The sequence below is a fragment of the Crinia signifera genome, chromosome 5 (assembly GCF_055691185.1).
Source record: "Crinia signifera chromosome 5, ASM5569118v1, whole genome shotgun sequence".
Classification (NCBI taxonomy): Eukaryota; Metazoa; Chordata; class Amphibia; order Anura; family Myobatrachidae; genus Crinia; species Crinia signifera.
Window position 1 is genome coordinate 8,335,229 of NC_139221.1, and position 24,771 is coordinate 8,359,999.

A 24,771-nucleotide genomic window follows, 5' to 3' on the forward strand; every position below is an offset into this window, starting at 1 on the left:
ACAAATGTATGAATTATTTATATACAGATAACACTCAATGCAGAACTCACCCTGATAGGGTTACCACCTCCCCTTTAATTCCGGACACATATTAATAACACAGGTTCTGTGGAAGTTTAAAACCAGGTGAAATGGAGTCTTGAAGTCAGCCAGCCACAGAACCTGTGTAATTAATGTGTCCGGAATTAAAGGGGAAGGTGGTAACCCTACGCCCTGAAATTGTCCAAACCCCCGGGAATAATGGGAAATTCTCTGGATTTGTTTTATAGTTGCATACTATAATGGATGGTGGAAGTAGCATCCATTCTTATCACATAGATGGTATTACACAGGAAGTACTTGTCATACAGGAAGTACTTGTCATACAGGAAGTGCTTGTCCTACAGGAAGTGCTGGTCATATAGGAAGTGCTTGTCATACAGGAAGTGCTTGTTCTACAGGAAGTGCTTGTCATATAGGAAGTGCTTTTCATATAGGAAGTGCTTGTCCTGCAGGAAGTGCTTGTCATATAGGAAGTGCTTGTCATATAGGAAGTGCTTGTTCTATAGGAAGTGATTGTCATATAGGAAGTGCTTGTCCTACAGGAAGTGCTTATCCTACAGGAAGTGCTTATCCTACAGGAAGTGTATGCTATACAGCCACTGTTTAGTAGAATTGCACTGAGAAAAGACACACTTCTGCAGCTCTCCAGAGTCCTGTGGTGATAGATGCAGCCTCTTAATACCTGTACTGGGTCTAGTATTCACAATTAAGTATGCAAGTCATTGAAGCCAATCACATAGGGAGGCTGCCCATATGGGGACGAGCCAAACACACTATATAGTGAGAGAACTAGAACCACCCCAGCTCCCTGCATTATATGGTGGTCACAGTGGTGCTGCGTGTATTATATGCCGATCACTGCAATGGTTCCTGCCTTATGTAGCGGTCACTGCGATGGTTCCTGCATTAAATGGCGGTCACTGCGATGAGGAGCCGCATATACTTAATACAGATAATCATTATTTGGCTGTGTAGATGCCCCTTTAAAATAAAAACTTCTGAGTTCGGCCAGCGGACTCGCACCACAATGAGTTGGCCCCTGTGCTGTAACTTTGGGGGTTATTCTGATTCACTCAGAAAGGCGCAATCACTCTCTCATGGACAAAACCATGCTGCACTGCAGGTGGGGCTGATGTTACATGTGCAGAGAGAGTTAGATCAGGGTTGCCGACTTTAATATTCTCCTCTCTGGGAGAAGCCCGGAGAGTTTCAGCAGCTGCTCGGGGGGGGGGGGGCTTGAGTGTGATGTCACTAAGCCCCACCCCCACGATGTTAAACAGGTGAATTTGCGTATCTCCGTGGAGGGGGCGGGGCCAAAATTAAGCGATTTTGCCATTTTAGCCCCGCCCCCTCCTCTGAGACCCGCGGATTGCGGCAATTAAATGCCGCGATCTGGGAGGGTTGCCCACCCTTCCGGGGGGCCTGGAGGGGGACCCGATTTTCAGGAGACTCCTGGTCATTCCGGGAGGGTCGGCAACCCTGAGTTAGATTTGGGTGTTTTATTGTTTCTGTGCAGAGTAAATACTGGCTGCTTTATTCTTACACTGCAATATAGATATCAGTTTGAAGTACACCCCCCACCCAAATCTAACTTTCTCTGCACAAGTTTCATCAGCCCCACCTACAGTGCACATGGTTTTTGTCCATAATCAGAATAACCCCCTTTGTCTTACTTTGCATAACTCTTACATACATTACAGTAATAATTATAGAAATCATGCACCATTCCCCAGAAGGCTGGAGCGTGGGACTTAAGTCCACGTGGCCCAAAAACAGGTAGGTGAGGTCATTAAGGGAAGAGCACGTGGAAAGCTATTTTTTTTTTTTTACCATATGTCATAACACCATTTGCCCATCAGGTGGCGCTGCAACCCCAATAAATGCCAAAATAGATTTATAATTTCGCAGATGACAAAAATATAGCATTTATTTATTTGTTTGCGATATTTGCTATGATAGTTATTTATTTCTTCTCACTCAGCAAAATATCATTATTATTATTATTGTTTATATATATATATATATATATATATATATATATATATATATATATATTGGCGGCACAAGGGCGCCTAACAATACATAGGTAATCAAAAAGCAATGAAATAACGAATTACAGTCCAAAGTCATTGAGGACATGTACATGGTAAGTAAAGTCAGCTCCATCTGGGAACAGGACACAGAATGAATTATCAGGGTGGCAAAGATATATATATTCTAAGAAAAGCACATGAGGAGAGAGGGCCCTGCTCGTGAGAGCTTACCTTGTGAAGGGGAGTGGCAGACAGACAGGGGTGACACAGAAGGGGTAGCAGTGAGCATAAATAGAAGGTTAGATGGCTGGGTTTAAAGAAGAAGTGGGTCTTGAGAATATACATGATAATAAATTTGATGTCTATGCAATAAATTTCAAATGCAATATAACCTTGTGTACATTCTCACTTCTATCATGATCTCTAGGTAAAAATGGATTTTAAGCTTTTGCATCGTCCTTTTTTGTGTATAACTAAAGACTAGATGGGAACAAGTGCTTCTAATCTGCCAATAAATACGATTTTGTTACTAATAAAACATTCTCACCCGCAGAGCATTAGCAGACACTGCAATAAGAAGACTACTATTACACAGACTGTGTTCTCTGCTGCAGGGGGGGCTATAAGAGGGGGTTGCTGAGAGTCGTCATCAGGGACTGCTGTGCCCAGATAGCAGTCACAGTGACTGCAGAAAATAACGTTCTTTCAAATTCCTTGGTGGTATCCCGCTGTAGTAAACAAGCTGGGAGATCTGATTTATGATGCAGGGTAGCAGGAGATAAGGACTTCAAACAGGACTTTCCCACCGGATCTGGGAGGGTAAGCAACTGTGTATTCAATAGGTCGACACCATTGGTTACCTTGGTCGAAGGTTGACATTAGCAAAATAGTTGACGTGGTTAAAGTCGACACATGAAAAGGTTCACAAAAGTTTTTTTAGGGATTTTTTCTATTTTTTGGCCATTTTCATTCATTAACATCCACGTGGACTCAGGGGCCGATAAAGTGCACCAAGCGCATCGATAGCCGAGTAAGGACCCTGGCCTGAAGCATGGCGAGCGAAGCACTAACTGGTGGTCCATGTGCTCAGGTCAACAAAAAGTGAAAAACTCTCGTGAAACCTTTCATGTTTTGACCTTTTCCACCTCAATCTTTTGATTGAGTCTACCTTGTGACTGTAGACTTTTTGGTGTTGGTGTAGACATTGTTGACCAAATATACCACACCATTAAATATTATCACGCTCTTGTTTCATTTAGTAAAACATTTCTGTAATGGCGGATCCAGAGCTACAATCCCCCATCACTAAGGTACAGTATCACATATCGCTGTACAGGGGGCAGAGCGGTAATTCCCATAACAGAGGACAGAGAAATGTATAATAACCAGGGCGCTGCCAGCAGAGACTACAACACCAACTGGGCGCAAGTCCAGAGATTCCATCTAGGAGCAGAGACCACAGCCTCCATCTGGGAGTGAGTCCAGAGACTCCATCTGGGAGCAGAGACCTCAGCCTCCATCTGGGAGTAAGTCCAGAGACCACTACACTAACTGCCACCAACATCCAGGAGACCGGCCTTCTCATGTGGGGACATCACAGCAGCCCCAGCCGTACTACACAAACATACATGACCACATTATACAGGCATACATGACCAGAGATCAAAACCATACATGACCCTGCAATTTATCCTTTAAAGATAATAGAAACCACAGAACCAGAGAGGGGGCGGCAGATTCCCACCAGGGTCACAACTGGATGAGTTGCCACCGCAGCTCTCTGCGGAACATTACACCAGAATCTCCTTGCAGAACATTATACTTTAACCTCATCTGTGCAGAACCTTACCCGAGTCCTTGGTGTCACTCCTAGGGTGGGAGCCACAGTGTCGTGGCAGCAGCCGAGGCACCGGTCATTGATGGCATTTGGTTCAGTTCCTAGTGCTTCAACACCCTCGGCCCGGAAGACAATCTGCCCAACTGTGTTTGAGAGTTCAGGTCTGGAGGTTGCTCTACCCTGAGGACAAATCCACAAAGTATCTGTTATCTCATTGCAACTGTGACATCAAAAGCAATGGCTGAGGATATACTGCCCTCTGGTGACCACTAAGTTGTGGCTACTGAAGTAGGTCAAAAAATATAATTATTATTATTATTTCCCCCATATATTGGTTGATCTGATCTCCTCCAGTCCTTCAGCCATCTTCATGTCCTCTTCATAGTCTCCTACAATACTATGTCCTCTCCACAGTCTCCTACAAGATGATGTCCTCTGCACAGTCTCCTAAATTTATTTATTTATTAACAGTTTCTTATATAGAGCAGCAGATTCCGTTACAAAGGAGACAGTGATAAAACAAACTGGGTATTTACAGACAGTCAAAGTTATGAGGGCCCTGCTCGCAAGCTTACAATCTCCTAGACTATGTCCTCTCTACAGTGTCCTAAAGACCATGTCATCTTCACAGTCTCCTACAAGACCATGTCCTCTCCACAGTCTCCTAAAGACCATGTCCTCTCCACACTCTCCTACAAGGCCATGTCCTCACTACAGTCTCCTACAATACTATGTCCTCTCCACCCTCTCCTACAATACTATGTCCTCGCCACAGTCTCCTACAATACTATGTCCTCTCCACACTCTCCTACAATACTATGTCCTCTCCACACTCTCCTACAATACTATGTCCTCTGCACACTCTCCTACAAGGCCATGTCCTCACTACAGTCTCCTACAATACTATGTCCTCTCCACACGCTCTTACAAGACCATGTCCTCTCCACAGTCTCCTAAAGACCATGTCCTCTCCACACTCTCCTACAAGGCCATGTCCTCACTACAGTCTCCTACAATACTATGTCCTCTCCACCCTCTCCTACAATACTATGTCCTCGCCACAGTCTCCTACAATACTATGTTCTCACCGCAGTCTCCTACAATACTATGTCCTCTCCACCCTCTCCTACAATACTATGTCCTCGCCACAGTCTCCTACAATACTATGTCCTCTCCACACTCTCCTACAATACTATGTCCTCTCCACACTCTCCTACAATACTATGTCCTCTCCACACTCTCCTACAAGGCCATGTCCTCACTACAGTCTCCTACAATACTATGTCCTCTCCACCCTCTCCTACAATACTATGTCCTCTCCACAGTCTCCTAAAGACCATGTCCTCTCCACACTCTCCTACAAGGCCATGTCCTCACTACAGTCTCCTACAATACTATGTCCTCTCCACCCTCTCCTACAATACTATGTCCTCGCCACAGTCTCCTACAATACTATGTTCTCACCGCAGTCTCCTACAATACTATGTCCTCTCCACCCTCTCCTACAATACTATGTCCTCGCCACAGTCTCCTACAATACTATGTCCTCTCCACACTCTCCTACAATACTATGTCCTCTCCACACTCTCCTACAATACTATGTCCTCTGCACACTCTCCTACAAGGCCATGTCCTCACTACAGTCTCCTACAATACTATGTCCTCTCCACACGCTCCTACAAGACCATGTCCTCTCCACAGTCTCCTAAAGACCATGTCCTCTCCACACTCTCCTACAAGGCCATGTCCTCACTACAGTCTCCTACAATACTATGTCCTCTCCACCCTCTCCTACAATACTATGTCCTCTCCACACTCTCCTACAATACTATGTCCTCTGAACACTCTCCTACAAGGCCATGTCCTCACTACAGTCTCCTACAATACTATGTCCTCTCCACACGCTCCTACAAGACCATGTCCTCTCCACAGTCTCCTAAAGACCATGTCCTCTCCACACTCTCCTACAAGGCCATGTCCTCACTACAGTCTCCTACAATACTATGTCCTCTCCACCCTCTCCTAGAATACTATGTCCTCTCCACAGTCTCCTAAAGACCATGTCCTCTCCACACTCTCCTACAAGGCCATGTCCTCACTACAGTCTCCTACAATACTATGTCCTCTCCACCCTCTCCTACAATACTATGTCCTCGCCACAGTCTCCTACAATACTATGTTCTCACCGCAGTCTCCTACAATACTATGTCCTCTCCACCCTCTCCTACAATACTATGTCCTCGCCACAGTCTCCTACAATACTATGTCCTCTCCACACTCTCCTACAATACTATGTCCTCTCCACACTCTCCTACAATACTATGTCCTTCCACACTCTCCTACAAGGCCATGTCCTCACTACAGTCTCCTACAATACTATGTCCTCTCCACACTCTCCTACAAGGCCATGTCCTCACTACAGTCTCCTACAATACCATGTCCTCTCCACCCTCTCCTACAATACTATGTTCTCACCGCAGTCTCCTACAATACTATGTCCTCTCCACACTCTCCTACAATACTATGTCCTCTCCACAGTCTCCTACAATACTATGTCCTCTCCACACTCTCCTACAATACTATGTCCTCTCCACACTCTCCTACAATACTATGTCCTCTCCACACTCTCCTACAATACTATGTCCTCTCCATACTCTCCTACAATACTAAGCTTATGTCCTCTCCACAGTCTCCTACAATACTATGTCCTCTCCACACTCTCCTACAATACTAAGCTTATGTCCTCTCCACAGTCTCCTACAATACTATGTCCTCTGCGGAGGCGTACCTAGATATTCGTAGGCCCCATAGCAAAAGTTTAAAGGCCCCTTATTTAGCAACTGATGGTGATAAATGTAAAACATATTACTTAGACAGCAAGGATAGACCCCCTTCAGCTCTGGGCCCCATAGCAGCTGCACCCCTTGCAACCATGGTAGTTACACTCTTGGTCCTCAGCAGGCTCTACACCGGTTGTACCACAAGTCGGAGTAACCCCACAAATGTATTCTTGTTTAGCCACCCCACCAGAGTATCTACCAGAGAGATGCAACAGATCAGATGAGGCTTTGGCCAGGTCTTGTCCACAATACAAAATGTAAGGTCTCCAAGGGGTCCTATAAGACGAAGGGGCCCATTTATCATACAATATTGCAGCTAAATCCCCGAAAACAGACGTTTTCTGGGGTTAGTCGCAAATATTACGTAACACCTGAATGTATCAGGAGGGACCGGAGGCCACCAGCCGTCCCCCCCATAGGTTTCTCATATCTGCATGCAGCCAAAAAGCCAGGTATCCTTATACCAACAAGACTGCTCACTTCCATCATTCCGGACCCGTGTATACATCATCAGGGGACTAATTCATCTCTTATCCACATCCAGCCAACAAGCCAGGTATCCTTATACCAACAAGACTGCTCACTTCCATCATTCCGGACCAGTGTATACATCATCAGAGGACTAATTCATCTCTTATCCACATCCAGCCAACAAGCCAGGTATCCTTATACCAACAAGACTGCTCACTTCGATAATTCCGGACCCGTGTATACATCATCAGGGGACTAATTCATCTCTTATCCACATCCAGCCAACAAGCCAGGTATCCTTATACCAACAAGACTGCTCACTTCCATCATTCTGGACCAGTGTATACATCATCAGGGTACTGATTCATCTCTTATCCACATCCAGCCAACAAGCCAGGTATCCTTATACCAACAAGACTGCTCACTTCCATCATTCCGGACCCGTGTATACATCATCAGGGGACTAATTCATCTCTTATCCACATCCAGCTAACAAGCCAGGTATCCTTATACCAACAAGACTGCTCACTACCATCATTCCGGACCAGTGTATACATCATCAGGGGACTAATTCATCTCTTATCCACATCCAGCCAACAAGCCAGGTATCCTTATACCAACAAGACTGATCACTTCCATTATTCCGGACCAGTGTATACATCATCAGGGGACTAATTCATCTCTTATCCACATCCAGCCAACAAGCCAGGCATCCTTATACCAACAAGACTGCTCACTTCCATCATTCCGGACCTGTGTATACATCATCAGGGGACTAATTCATCTCTTATCCACATCCAGCCAACAAGCCAGGTATCCTTACACCAACAAGACTGCTCACTTCCATCATTCCGGACCAGTGTATACATCATCAGGGGACTGATTCATCTGTTATCAACATCCATCCAACAAGCCAGGTATCCTTATACCAACAAGACTACTCACTACCTTCATTCCGGACCAGTGTATACATCATCAGGGGACTAATTCATCTCTTATCCACATCCAGCCAACAAGCCAGGTATCCTAATACCAACAAGACTGATCACTACCATCATTCCGGACCAGTGTATACATCATCAGGGGACTAATTCATCTCTTATCCACATCCAGCCAACAAGCCAGGTATCCTTATACCAACAAGACTGATCACTACCATCATTCCGGACCAGTGTATACATCATCAGGGGACTGATTCATCTGTTATCAACATCCAGCCAACAAGCAAGGTATCCTTATACCAACAAGACTGCTCACTACCTTCATTCCGGACCAGTGTATACATCATCAGGGGACTGATTCATCTCTTATCCACATCCAGCCAACAAGCCAGATATCCTTATACCAACAAGACTGCTCACTACCATCATTCCGGACCAGTGTATACATCATCAGGGGACTGATTCATCTCTTATCCACATCCAGCCAACAAGCCAGGTATCCTTATACCAACAAGACTGCTCACTTCCATCATTCCGGACCCATGTATACATCATCAGAGGACTGATTCATCTCTTATCCACATCCAGCCAACAAGCCAGGTATCCTTATACCAACAAGACTGCTCACTACCATCATTCCGGACCAGTGTATACATCATCAGGGGACTAATTCATCTCTTATCCACATCCATCCAACAAGCCAGGTATCCTTATACCAACAAGACTGCTCACTACCATCATTCCGGACCAGTGTATACATCATCAGGGGACTAATTCATCTCTTATCCACATCCATCCAACAAGCCAGGTATCCTTATACCAACAAGACTGCTCACTACCATCATTCCGGACCAGTGTATACATCATCAGGGGACTAATTCATCTCTTATCCACATCCATCCAACAAGCCAGGTTTTCTTATACCAACAAGACTGCTCACTACCTTCATTCCGGACCAGTGTATACATCATCAGGGGACTAATTCATCTCTTATCCACATCCAGCCAACAAGCCAGGTATCCTTATACCAACAAGACTGATCACTTCCATCATTCCGGACCTGTGTATACATCATCAGGGGACTGATTCATCTGTTATCAACATCCATCCAACAAGCCAGGTATCCTTATACCAACAAGACTGCTCACTACCTTCATTCCGGACCAGTGTATACATCATCAGGGGACTAATTCATCTCTTATCCACATCCAGCCAACAAGCCAGGTATCCTTATACCAACAAGACTGCTCACTACCTTCATTCCGGACCAGTGTATACATCATCAGGGGACTAATTCATCTCTTATCCACATCCAGCCAACAAGCCAGATATCCTTATACCAACAAGACTGATCACTACCATCATTCCGGACCAGTGTATACATCATCAGGGGACTAATTCATCTCTTATCCACATCCAGCCAACAAGCCAGTTATCCTTATACCAACAAGACTGCTCAGTACCATCATTCCGGACCCGTGTATACATCATCAGAGGACTAATTCATCTCTTATCTACATCCAGCCAATAAGCCAGGTATCCTTATACCAACAAGACTGCTCACTTCCATCATTCCGGACCCATGTATACATCATCAGAGGACTGATTCATCTCTTATCCACATCCAGCCAACAAGCCAGGTATCCTTATACCAACAAGACTGCTCACTACCATCATTCCGGACCAGTGTATACATCATCAGGGGACTAATTCATCTCTTATCCACATCCAGCCAACAAGCCAGGTATCCTTATACCAACAAGACTGCTCACTTCCATCATTCCGGACCAGTGTATACATCATCAGGGGACTAATTCATCTCTTATCCACATCCAGCCAACAAGCCAGGTATCCTTATACCAACAAGACTGCTCACTTCCATCATTCCGGACCAGTGTATACATCATCAGGGGACTAATTCATCTCTTATCCACATCCAGCCAACAAGCCAGGTATCCTTATACCAACAAGACTGCTCACTTCCATCATTCCGGACCAGTGTATACATCATCAGGGGACTAATTCATCTCTTATCCACATCCAGCCAACAAGCCAGGTATCCTTATACCAACAAGACTGCTCACTTCCATCATTCCGGACCAGTGTATACATCATCAGGGGACTAATTCATCTCTTATCCACATCCAGCCAACAAGCCAGGTATCCTTATACCAACAAGACTGCTCACTACCATCATTCCGGACCAGTGTATACATCATCAGGGGACTAATTCATCTCTTATCCACATCCAGCCAACAAGCCAGATATCCTTATACCAACAAGACTGATCACTACCATCATTCCGGACCAGTGTATACATCATCAGGGGACTAATTCATCTCTTATCCACATCCAGCCAACAAGCCAGTTATCCTTATACCAACAAGACTGCTCACTTCCATCATTACGGAACCGTGTATACATCATCAGGGGACTGATTCATCTCTTATCCACATCCAGCCAATAAGCCAGGTATCCTTATACCAACAAGACTGATCACTTCCATCATTCCGGACCCATGTATACATCATCAGGGGACTGATTCATCTCTTATCCACATCCAGCCAACAAGCCAGGTATCCTTATACCAACAAGACTAATCACTACCATCATTCCGGACCAGTGTATACATCATCAGGGGACTAATTCATCTCTTATCCACATCCAGCCAACAAGCCAGGTATCCTTATACCAACAAGACTGCTAACTTCCATCATTCCGGACCTGTGTATACATCATCAGAGGACTAATTCATCTCTTATACACATCCAGCCAACAAGCCAGGTATCCTTATACCAACAAGACTGATCACTACCATCATTCCGGACCAGTGTATACATCATCAGAGGACTGATTCATCTCTTATCCACATCCAGCCAACAAGCCAGGTATCCTTATACCAACAAGACTGATCACTACCATCATTCCGGACCAGTGTATACATCATCAGAGGACTAATTCATATCTTATCCACATCCAGCCAACAAGCCAGGTATCCTTATACCAACAAGACTGCTCACTTCCATCATTCCGGACCAGTGTATACATCATCAGAGGACTAATTCATCTCTTATACACATCCAGCCAACAAGCCAGCTATCCTTATACCAACAAGACTGATCACTACAATCATTCCGGACCAGTGTATACATCATCAGAGGACTGATTCATCTCTTATCCACATCCAGCCAACAAGCCAGGTATCGTTATACCAACAAGACTGCTCACTACCATCATTCCGGACCAGTGTATACATCATCAGAGGACTAATTCATCTCTTATCCACATCCAGCCAACAAGCCAGGTATCCTTATACCAACAAGACTGCTCACTACCATCATTCCGGACCAGTGTATACATCATCAGGGGACTAATTCATCTCTTATCCACATCCAGCCAACAAGCCAGGTATCCTTATACCAACAAGACTGCTCACTTCCATCATTCCGGACCCGTGTATACATCATCAGGGGACTAATTCATCTCTTATCCACATCCAGCTAACAAGCCAGGTATCCTTATACCAACAAGACTGATCACTTCCATCATTCCGGACCAGTGTATACATCATCAGGGGACTAATTCATCTCTTATCCACATCCAGCCAACAAGCCAGGTATCCTTATACCAACAAGACTGATCACTTCCATCATTCCGGACCAGTGTATACATCATCAGGGGACTAATTCATCTCTTATCCACATCCAGCCAACAAGCCAGGCATCCTTATACCAACAAGACTGCTCACTTCCATCATTCCGGACCTGTGTATACATCATCAGGGGACTGATTCATCTGTTATCAACATCCATCCAACAAGCCAGGTATCCTTATACCAACAAGACTGCTCACTACCTTCATTCCGGACCAGTGTATACATCATCAGGGGACTAATTCATCTCTTATCCACATCCAGCCAACAAGCCAGGTATCCTTATACCAACAAGACTGATCACTTCCATCATTCCGGACCAGTGTATACATCATCAGGGGACTGATTCATCTCTTATCCACATCCAGCCAACAAGCCAGGTACCTTATACCAACAAGACTGCTCACTTCTATCATTCCGGACCAGTGTATACATCATCAGGGAACTAATTCATCTCTTATTCACATCCAGCCAACAAGCCAGGTATCCTTATACCAACAAGACTGCTCACTACCATCATTCCGGACCAGTGTATACATCATCAGAGGACTGATTCATCTCTTATCCACATCCATCCAACAAGCCAGGTATCCTTATACCAACAAGACTGCTCAAATCCATCATTCCGGACCTGTGTATACATCATCAGGGGACTGATTCATCTCTTATCCACATCCAGCCAACAAGCCAGGTACCTTATACCAACAACACTGCTCACTTCCATCATTCCGGACCCGTGTATACATCATCAGGGGACTAATTCATCTCTTATCCACATCCAGCCAACAAGCCAGGTATCCTTATACCAACAAGACTGCTCAATACCATCATTCCGGACCAGTGTATACATCATCAGGGGACTGATTCATCTCTTATCCACATCCAGCCAACAAGCCCTGTATCCTTATACCAACAAGACTGCTCACTTCCATCATTCCGGACCAGTGTATACATCATCAGGGGACTAATTCATCTCTTATCCACATCCAGCCAACAAGCCCTGTATCCTTATACCAACAAGACTGCTCACTTCCATCATTCCGGACCCGTGTATACATCATCAGGGGACTGATTCATCTCTTATCCACATCCAGCCAACAAGCCAGATATTCTTATACCAACAAGAGTGCTCACTTCCATCATTCCGGACCCGTGTATACATCATCAGGGGACTGATTCATCTCTTATCCACATCCAGCCAACAAGCCAGGTATCCTTACACCAACAAGACTGCTCACTTCCATCATTCCGGACCCGTGTATACATCATCAGGGGACTGATTCATCTCTTATCCACATCCAGCCAACAAGCCAGATATTCTTATACCAACAAGAGTGCTCACTTCCATCATTCCGGACCAGTATATACATCATCAGGGGACTAATTCATCTCTTATCCACATCCAGCTAACAAGCCAGGTATCCTTATACCAACAAGACTGCTCACTTCCATCATTCCGGACCCGTGTATACATCATCAGGGGACTGATTCATCTCTTATCCACATCCAGCCAACAAGCCAGGTATCCTTACACCAACAAGACTGCTCACTTCCATCATTCCGGACCCGTGTATACATCATCAGAGGACTAATTCATCTCTTATCCACATCCAGCCAACAAGCCAGGTATCCTTATACCAACAAGACTGCTCACTACCATCATTCCGGACCCGTGTATACATCATCAGGGGACTGATTCATCTCTTATCCACATCCAGCCATCAAGCCAGGTATCCTTACACCAACAAGACTGCTCACTTCCATCATTCCGGACCCGTGTATACATCATCAGGGGACTAATTCATCTCTTATCCACATCCAGCCAACAAGCCAGGTATCCTTATACCAACAAGACTGCTCACTTCCATCATTCCGGACCAGTGTATACATCATCAGGGGACTAATTCATCTATTATCCACATCCAGCCAACAAGCCAGGTATCCTTATACCAACAAGACTGCTCACTTCCATCATTCCGGACCCGTGTATACATCATCAGGGGACTAATTCATCTCTTATCCACATCCAGCCAACAAGCCAGGGATCCTTATACCAACAAGACTGCTCACTTCCATCATTCCGGACCCGTGTATACATCATCAGGGGACTGATTCATCTCTTATCCACATCCAGCCAACAAGCCAGATATTCTTATACCAACAAGACTGCTCACTACCATCATTCCGGACCAGTGTATACATCATCATGGGACTAATTCATCTCTTATCCACATCCAGCCAACAAGCCAGGTATCCTTATACCAACAAGACTGCTCACTTCCATCATTCCGGACCAGTGTATACATCATCAGAGGACTAATTCATCTCTTATTCACATCCAGCCAACAAGCCAGGTATCCTTATACCAACAAGACTGCTCACTACCATCATTCCGGACCCGTGTATACATCATCAGGGGACTGATTCATCTCTTATCCACATCCAGCCATCAAGCCAGGTATCCTTACACCAACAAGACTGCTCACTTCCATCATTCCGGACCCGTGTATACATCATCAGGGGACTGATTCATCTCTTATCCACATCCAGCCAACAAGCCAGGTATCCTTATACCAACAAGACTGCTCACTACCATCATTCCGGACCCGTGTATACATCATCAGGGGACTGATTCATCTCTTATCCACATCCAGCCAACAAGCCAGATATTCTTATACCAACAAGAGTGCTCACTTCCATCATTCCGGACCCGTGTATACATCATCAGGGGACTGATTCATCTCTTATCCACATCCAGCCAACAAGCCAGGTATCCTTACACCAACAAGACTGCTCACTTCCATCATTCCGGACCCGTGTATACATCATCAGGGGACTAATTCATCTCTTATCCACATCCAGCTAACAAGCCAGGTATCCTTATACCAACAAGACTGCTCACTTCCATCATTCCGGACCCGTGTATACATCATCAGGGGACTAATTCATCTCTTATCCACATCCAGCCAACAAGCCAGGTATCCTTATACCAACAAGACTGATCACTTCCATCATTCCGGACCTGTGTATACATCATCAGGGCACTGATTCATCTCTTATCCACATCCAGCCAACAAGCCAGGTATCCTTATACCAACAAGAGTGCTCACTTCCATCATTCCGGACCCGTGTATACATCATCAGGGGACTGATTCATCTCTTATCCACATCCAGCCATCAAGCCAGGTATCCTTACACCAACAAGACTGCTCACTTCCATCATTCCGGACCCGTGTATACATCATCAGGGGACTAATTCATCTCTTATCCACATCCAGCCAACAAGCCAGGTATCCTTATACCAACAAGACTGCTCACTTCCATCATTCCGGACCCGTGTATACATCATCAGGGGACTGATTCATCTCTTATCCACATCCAGCCAACAAGCCAGATATTCTTATACCAACAAGAGTGCTCACTTCCATCATTCCGGACCAGCGTATACATCATCAGGTGACTAATTCATCTCTTATCCACATCCAGCCAACAAGCCAGGTATCCTTACACCAACAAGACTGCTCACTTCCATCATTCCGGACCCGTGTATACATCATCAGGGGACTAATTCATCTCTTATCCACATCCAGCCAACAAGCCAGGTATCCTTATACCAACAAGACTGCTCACTACCATCATTCCGGACCAGTGTATACATCATCAGGGGACTAATTCATCTATTATCCACATCCAGCCAACAAGCCAGGTATCCTTATACCAACAAGACTGCTCACTACCATCATTCCGGACCCGTGTATACATCATCAGGGGACTGATTCATCTCTTATCCACATCCAGCCAACAAGCCAGATATTCTTATACCAACAAGAGTGCTCACTTCCATCATTCCGGACCAGCGTATACATCATCAGGGGACTAATTCATCTCTTATCCACATCCAGCCAACAAGCCAGGTATCCTTACACCAACAAGACTGCTCACTTCCATCATTCCGGACCCGTGTATACATCATCAGGGGACTAATTCATCTCTTATCCACATCCAGCCAACAAGCCAGGTATCCTTATACCAACAAGACTGCTCACTACCATCATTCCGGACCTGTGTATACATCATCAGGGGACTGATTCATCTCTTATACACATCCAGCCAACAAGCCAGGTATCCTTATACCAACAAGACTGCTCACTACCATCATTCCGGACCCATGTATACATCATCAGGGGACTAATTCATCTCTTATCCCATCCAGCCAACAAGCCAGGTATCCTTATACCAACAAGACTGCTCACTTCCATCATTCCGGACCAGTGTATACATCATCAGGGGACTAATTCATCTCTTATCCACATCCAGCCAACAAGCCAGGTATCCTTATACCAACAAGACTGCTCACTTCCATCATTCCGGACCAGTGTATACATCATCAGAGGACTAATTCATCTCTTATCCACATCCAGCCAACAAGCCAGGTATCCTTATACCAACAAGACTGATCACTTCCATCATTCCGGACCAGTGTATACATCATCAGGGGACTAATTCATCTCTTATCCACATCCAGCCAACAAGCCAGGTATCCTTATACCAACAAGACTGCTCACTTCCATCATTCCGGACCCGTGTATACATCATCAGGGGACTGATTCATCTCTTATCCACATCCAGCCAACAAGCCAGATATTCTTATACCAACAAGAGTGCTCACTTCCATCATTCCGGACCAGCGTATACATCATCAGGGGACTAATTCATCTCTTATCCACATCCAGCCAACAAGCCAGGTATCCTTACACCAACAAGACTGCTCACTTCCATCATTCCGGACCCGTGTATACATCATCAGGGGACTAATTCATCTCTTATCCACATCCAGCCAACAAGCCAGGTATCCTTATACCAACAAGACTGCTCACTACCATCATTCCGGACCAGTGTATACATCATCAGGGGACTGATTCATCTCTTATCCACATCCAGCCATCAAGCCAGGTATCCTTACACCAACAAGACTGCTCACTTCCATCATTCCGGACCCGTGTATACATCATCAGGGGACTAATTCATCTCTTATCCACATCCAGCCAACAAGCCAGGTATCCTTATACCAACAAGACTGCTCACTTCCATCATTCCGGACCCGTGTATACATCATCAGGGGACTGATTCATCTCTTATCCACATCCAGCCAACAAGCCAGATATTCTTATACCAACAAGAGTGCTCACTTCCATCATTCCGGACCAGCGTATACATCATCAGAGGACTAATTCATCTCTTATCCACATCCAGCCAACAAGCCAGGTATCCTTATACCAACAAGAGTGCTCACTTCCATCATTCCGGACCCGTGTATACATCATCAGGGGACTAATTCATCTCTTATCCACATCCAGCCAACAAGCCAGGTATCCTTACACCAACAAGACTGCTCACTTCCATCATTCCGGACCCGTGTATACATCATCAGGGGACTAATTCATCTCTTATCCACATCCAGCCAACAAGCCAGGTATCCTTATACCAACAAGACTGCTCACTACCATCATTCCGGACCCATGTATACATCATCAGGGGACTAATTCATCTCTTATCCCATCCAGCCAACAAGCCAGGTATCCTTATACCAACAAGACTGGTCACTTCCATCATTCCGGACCTGTGTATACATCATCAGGGGACTAATTCATCTCTTATCCACATCCAGCCAACAAGCCAGGTATCCTTATACCAACAAGACTGCTCACTACCATGCTGATAATTCTGTGTCACCTGAGACTCTACTGGGCATTTATCTGGGACTTTGCTATCATCTTCCATTTCTACCACAAGGAAACTCCTTCAGCATCTCTGCTTATACCCATCATCAGTCTGGTAACCATTATACACCATTATATACCCAATTCTCAATGTTAGCATCCATACGTATATATTTGTGTGCACACTCCCTATACTTCAGGCACAGCCTGGACTGATAGGAAGCTATTGGCTGGTGCAGGCCCATTCCTCTGCTCTCATTCCTGCCTTGATGGGGACAGCGCAGCCCTGTAGGTGCCGAGTACCCAAACTCCCTACTAGGGGACCCCTGTACTATACATTGAGCTCATATTACAACCTTGCCACACAGCAGGTCCCTGTTACATCACCACCTACCCCCCTCCATGTGATACAGAGTATTTTTAGGATTAGTATATAGTACCCCCATGTATTCTGCCCTCACCCCCCCCCCCCCCCACCCCCCATACCATTTACTTACATTGACTGGTGCTTTAGCCCCACAGCAGCCGAGGCAGCGAAGTTCCAGCCCACTCTCCGGGTCTATTGGTGGGGGAGTGGTCTCTTCCACCTTCCCAGCGACCTGCACAATACATGGGAATTACATTATACTCCGCACATCCTTCTTCACCTCTCCGCTGTTACCTCCATGGCGGGCTGGCAGTGCTGACATCATCACAGTGTTGTGCACACCCCGCCCATCACATATGACATCACTGCTTACACATTACCATGCCACCCAACTATTTGTAGCCGGAGGTGCACCCGAAATTAGGGGGTCGTCTCCCCCCCATTTTCAGTCACTGTGGGGGATGCAGAGGAAGGGGCCCATGTTTATGGGTGTGGCCAGTCTCTAGAAGGGTGTGGCCAGCCACTACAGAGGTGTGGCTATCCATTAGAGAATGCACGGTGTGTGCTCCCTGATAAATGTATATATAGTAAATACCGCTGGTGCCTGCATGATATCGTACCAGAGTAACAGCAGCAATGCACAGACAGAATATACCATAGTCCTGTGCAGTGTATAATACAATCCTAGAGACGGGGGTGGGGGCCCCTTGTAGGCCAGTCCAACCCTGCCTGGGACTGACAACATAGGCGGGGCCCCCCCACTCTTATTTTACATACATCCTATAGGTTTACATATAGGACACCCTCGCTAGCAGTGGTGGGATGAGGGGGTGCAGCACAATTCAAACTTCAAATAGGGGAGCAGCACTAACTGCCAGTGAGTCAGTTTGGAATGACAGTTGGTGGCAGCGGGTTTCTCCCCTATTTGAATTTTGAGCTGTGCCGCAGCCCCCCCTCTGGATCCGCCACTGCTCCCTAGTATTCTTATCTGACCGTTACAAAGTAACACCTATAGGATCTCACCACGGGGAGCTGGATACACCGATCACTGACTACCAGGACAGTCACAGAGGGTTGGTGGTGGCCTGGAATCCCTCTATCCCAGCCTATGTCCTAGTGACATGTGGTCGCTCGTCCCCCCATTCCATGAACTTTGTGCCTGATACAGTAATTCTGCCGCTGGAGACTGTGACGCTGCCAGTGAGTGTTCCAGGTCAGTGTGTGATATGTGAGGGGGAGATACACTGACTGCCTCTGGCAGGGTTATACTGTATATTATATGTAGAGACTGGGGGGCTTCTCTCAGCATTCTACTCTCCTGCCACTAGAGGGAGACTCTGACCGCGGCTCATTATCAGCTCCTTACCAGGAATGCCAGCGACCTGTGGCCAGGCTTGTAGGACCAGATACTCTTCTTTCTCCCACGTTGGGCCGTGCGCGGTTGATATTGGAGGATTCCTCTTCTCTTAGTGGGGTCAGTCCGCACCGGGGTCCTTATCTAATAGAACCCAGGGAGATAGTTATTCTATATATATATATAGATATATATATATATATCTATATATATATATCATTGTCTGTATATTATTATTATTATTACCTTTATTTTCAAGTTTTATTTTTAAGCATGTGCAGCGCCGTACAAAATCTGTCCAGCAAACAGTAAGACTGTGTCAGAGCATAAACACAGCATGCAAATATCCAACATGGCGGAAACACTGGGGACGAGGATGGAGGGCCCTGCCTATAAGGGGCGGAGGAGGACAGTACCAGGGGCTGGTACAGTTGCGTATAAATATAGCACATGGGACACTGGCTGAGATTTTGATTCATTGAGGGAGCGAGATCGACTGTGATTAATGTTGACAGATTCAAAAGGTTGACATGACAGTGGTCGACAGTGGCATAACTACTGTAAGGCAGCCCCAGCAGCCGCTTGGGGGAGCAAGTGGCAGCGGGGTCTGTGTGGGCGCCGGCACCCGCTCGACGCACTGGCATGTTGCTGCCTGCCGCTGCCCACTGGCTGAGCACCGGAGACGAGTCAGCGACAGCACGGGTGGGGCCATGGCAGAGACGACAAGCCCCCCCCCCACCCACGGATTCAATTGATTGTACACAGAGCCGGCTATTGGCTACTGTGTACAGGATGGGCGGGCGGATGGGCGTGCTGGGGCGGCCTGTGTACAGGATGGGCGTGCTGGGGCGGCCTGTGTACAGGATGGGCGTGCTGGGCCGGCCTGTGTACAGGATGGGCGTGCTGGGCCGGCCTGTGTACAGGATGGGCGTGCTGGGGCGGCCTGTGTACAGGATGGGCGTGCTGGGCCGGCCTGTGTACAGGATGGGCGTGCTGGGGCGGCCTGTGTACAGGATGGGCGTGCTGGGGCGGCCTGTGTACAGGATGGGCGTGCTGGGCCGGCCTGTGTACAGGATGGGCGTGCTGGGGCGGCCTGTGTACAGGATGGGCGTGCTGGGGCGGCCTGTGTACAGGATGGGCGTGCTGGGGCGGCCTGTGTACAGGATGGGCGTGCTGGGGCGGCCTGTGTACAGGATGGGCGTGCTGGGGCGGCCTGTGTACAGGATGGGCGTGCTGGGGCGGCCTGGGATGCGTCGGAGCCAAGGGAGTCGGCACTGTCTGCTGGTCTCTCTTCCTCTCTCCTGCTGCAGCTTCTCTGTAATGCGTCATCACGTCACACGCTGGGGAAACAGGCTGGAGAGGAGCCGAGGGGGGGGGGCGCCACATTTATAGTAACGCCACTGGTGGTCGACTGCCGATAATTGACATGTTGACTGTTGAACTCTGTCGGCCTGAGACACAGTCGACCTTTTGAACATGTCAACTCCTGCAGCAATTAGTTCCCTGATCTCGGTCCTTTATTATTTGTGTGCATCCCTCAAACGCCCTCTCCCCCAAATGTTCTGGTATGGGTCATTGGGTCGACCAAATTAAGGTTGACATACATTGGGATGACCACTGAAGGTCAACATGCCTATGGTCGACAAGCTCAGAAAGTCGTCACTAGAATTAGGTTGACATTGGGAAGGTTGACAGTCAAAAAGTCAACATGGGTTTTTCAGGTCTTTTTTGTCCCAAATGTTGTCACAGTCGACATGGACATCGCTCGGCACACTATTATATTCTCCCTCCACGCCCTAGGGCATTAAATACCGCCTGTCGGCACATGTCGGCTCAAAGAAACATGAAAAACTCATGTCAACCTTTTGACTGTCAACATTCCCAATTTCGACCAATTTCGCTTGTGTCAACCTTTTGACCCTGTTGACCTAAGGCATGTCAACCTTTTTCATGGGTCAAGGTCGACCCAATGTATGTACATGTACATGCACATCTGTCATCATGACGTCGATCGCTTCCTGTATTCAGAGGCGTAGCTATGGTGGAGCCGGCGGAGCACAAGCTCCGGGCGTCTAAATGTCACCTGGCGCCGGCTCCCCCGCTGTGCCCGGCATCAGTCTCAGTGGGGTAAGGTTAGTAATAATCCGGCGAGCGCTCTCACTGTTTTGGGACACCGGAGGCAGGGATGTGGCGCTCTGATGTCATGGCGCCGCATCCCTGCCTCCGGTGCCCCAAACCAGCGCATGCGCAGTGAGAGCGTTCGCTGGATCTTTACTTTTCCCATTGAGACTGATGCCGGGCACAGCGGGGAGCGGGGGAGCCGGCGGCTTTGCGTGTTCTAGGCCAAGGCCAGCTGCTGCATACAAAGATGCAGCAGTGTTCATAGAGCAGCCAAGTATCAGCTTCTGAGGTAAAGTTCTTTCTGCCATTATTTGTAATGTGTGCACCACTATCTGTGACAATACAAGAAGTCTGTGTTTTTTCAGCTTTTCATTTTATTTTAAGTTCTTCTACTGTTATCACTTGGATATTTTTACACCCCTACCTGTAACTTCTATAATTAAAGTCACTCGATGGACCGCTCGCCAATAGGCGCTTGGCAACAAGCAAGGTCAGTCCTTTTAGCAACGAGCAAGGACAGTCCCCCTTGGCAACGAGCATGAAGCCCCGGCATAGAGCATGAAGTTCCTAGCAATGAGCATGTAGGTAAGTGGCACTTATGTGACAAATGTGCAATGGGCACTACGGTGTGTGGTATAATGTTAGGCCGTGCCCCCTTTTTGCTGTGCAAGGGTCCCACCTACTGCAAATCGGGGGGGGGGGGGGGAACATGTCCTTGCTCTGGGCACCGTGGAACCGAGCTACACCACTGCCTGTATTCATACACAGATAGTATAATGCACAGCACACGCGTCACCATGACCTCGATCGCTTCCTGCATTCATACACAGATAATATAATGCACAGCACACGCGTCACCATCACGCCGATCGCTTCCTGTATTCATACACAGATAATATAATACACCGTGCATCACCCACCTGTTTGTTGCTGGGACTTTCCGCCCCCACAGGGACACCCAGGGCTAGGAGCGCTACCGTCAGGAAGATGGAGCATCTCATGCTGCGAGCGGTCTGGGCCTTGTGGTGGACAGCGAATGTCTCCTCACGTGCAGGCTGTATGAGAGGACAACACAGTAATGCAGACACGTGATTGGATCATAGCTGTCGGAGCCTGGCCGTGTACACTGTACAAAGCAACCAATCAGCTCCTGTTTGTCATTTTGGATTGAGATTGACAACTTTATCTCTCTCTGTGTTTTCCACGACTCCCCTAATTAGAGACATCTCATTTAAAAAGAAATTGAAGTCTGAGGCGCACTCTCCAATTCCCTCAGCACAAACAGAATGGGCCCATGGACGCATGCACATGGCTTGGTGTGTGGCGATTCTGTCACTATCCTGACATTTATTCACATGCACGTGCCCATACACGGTACAATTATTGTATGCAATTTGGATTAGATTGTATCACATCACATTGCAAAACGTATGTGATGCAATGCAATCTATTTCAAATTGCATACAATAATTGTACAGTGTATGGGCACCTTTTCACCAAAGTGCGAGGAGCGCAGCACCGGAGAATGGCCCTTTTTCTGGTTCACTCGCAAAGGCAAATTTCTTCTCAAATAGACAAAACCAAAATGCACTGCAGGAGGGGGGGTGGTATGGGGCAGATGTAACATGTGCAGAGAGTTAGCTTTGGGTGAGTTAGTTTGTTTCTGTGCAGGGAAAATACTGGCTGCTTTATTTTACACTGCAATATAGATCTCACTTTGAAGTAAAACTCCCAAATCTAATTCTCTCTGGATGTTGTCCTTACCCAGTGTGACGCTGTGACAGCCGCGGAAGCCTGTCCCTGTATGTCCAGTCGCTGAGCACTGTGACGCTGTGACAGTCCCGGAAGCCTGTCCCTGTATGTCCAGTCGCTGAGCACTGTGACGCTGTGACAGTCCCGGAAGCCTGTCCCTGTATGTCCAGTCGCTGAGCACTGTGACGCTGTGACAGTCCCGGAAGCCTGTCCCTTTGTGTCCAGCCGCTGAGCACTGTGACGCTGTGACAGCCCCAGAAGCCTGTCCCTTTGTGTCCAGCCGCTGAGCACTGTGACGCTGTGACAGCCCCAGAAGCCTGTCCCTGTATGTCCAGCCGCTGATCACTGTGACGCTGTGACAGTCCCAGAAGCCTGTCCCTTTGTGTCCAGCCGCTGAGCACTGTGACGCTGTGACAGCCCCAGAAGCCTGTCCCTGTATGTCCAGCCGCTGAGCACTGTGACGCTGTGACAGCCCCAGAAGCCTGTCCCTGTATGTCCAGCCGCTGAGCACTGCGAGGCTGTGACAGTCCCAGAAGCCTGTCCCTGTATGTCCAGTCGCTCAGCACTGTGACAGTCCCAGAAGCCTGTCCCTTTGTGTCCAGCCGCTGAGCACTGTGACGCTGTGACAGTCTCAGAAGCCTGTCCCTTTGTGTCCAGCCGCTGAGCACTGTGACGCTGTGACAGTCCCGGAAGCCTGTCCCTGTATGTCCAGTCGCTGAGCACTGTGACGCTGTGACAGTCCCGGAAGCCTGTCCCTGTATGTCCAGTCGCTGAGCACTGTGACGCTGTGACAGTCCCGGAAGCCTGTCCCTTTGTGTCCAGCCGCTGAGCACTGTGACGCTGTGACAGCCCCAGAAGCCTGTCCCTTTGTGTCCAGCCGCTGAGCACTGTGACGCTGTGACAGCCCCAGAAGCCTGTCCCTGTATGTCCAGCCACTGAGCACTGTAACGCTGTGACAGTCCCGGAAGCCTGTCCCTTTGTGTCCAGCCGCTGAGCACTGTGACGCTGTGACAGTCTCAGAAGCCTGTCCCTTTGTGTCCAGCCGCTGAGCACTGTGACGCTGTGACAGTCCCGGAAGCCTGTCCCTGTATGTCCAGTCGCTGAGCACTGTGACGCTGTGACAGTCCCGGAAGCCTGTCCCTGTATGTCCAGTCGCTGAGCACTGTGACGCTGTGACAGTCCCGGAAGCCTGTCCCTTTGTGTCCAGCCGCTGAGCACTGTGACGCTGTGACAGCCCCAGAAGCCTGTCCCTTTGTGTCCAGCCGCTGAGCACTGTGACGCTGTGACAGCCCCAGAAGCCTGTCCCTGTATGTCCAGCCACTGAGCACTGTAACGCTGTGACAGTCCCGGAAGCCTGCCCCTGTATGTCCAGCTGCTGATCACTGTGACGCTGTGACAGTCCCAGAAGCCTGTCCCTTTGTGTCCAGCCGCTGAGCACTGTGACGCTGTGACAGCCCCAGAAGCCTGTCCCTGTATGTCCAGCCGCTGAGCACTGTGACGCTGTGACAGCCCTAGAAGCCTGTCCCTGTATGTCCAGTTGCTGAGCACTGCGAGGCTGTGACAGTCCCAGAAGCCTGTCCCTGTATGTCCAGTCGCTCAGCACTGTGACAGCCCCAGAAGCCTGTCCCTTTGTGTCCAGCC

The 24,771-nt window shown here is 47.7% G+C and overlaps 1 protein-coding gene across 1 annotated transcript in view; it reads right to left on the reverse strand.

Moving 5' to 3' along the window:
- The window catches only part of LOC146079927 (uncharacterized), a 46,123-nt gene that overhangs the window by 6,520 nt on the left and 14,832 nt on the right, over nucleotides 1-24,771 (reverse strand). The window contains exons 2-5 of the mRNA XM_083186655.1: nucleotides 22,299-22,433; nucleotides 19,270-19,401; nucleotides 18,034-18,135; nucleotides 3,925-4,092 (exon numbers count right to left, since the gene is read on the reverse strand). Coding sequence (XP_083042781.1) covers nucleotides 3,925-4,092; nucleotides 18,034-18,135; nucleotides 19,270-19,401; nucleotides 22,299-22,379 — 483 coding nt within the window. The 5' untranslated portion in view covers nucleotides 22,380-22,433. The remainder of the gene's footprint in view (nucleotides 1-3,924; nucleotides 4,093-18,033; nucleotides 18,136-19,269; nucleotides 19,402-22,298; nucleotides 22,434-24,771) is intronic.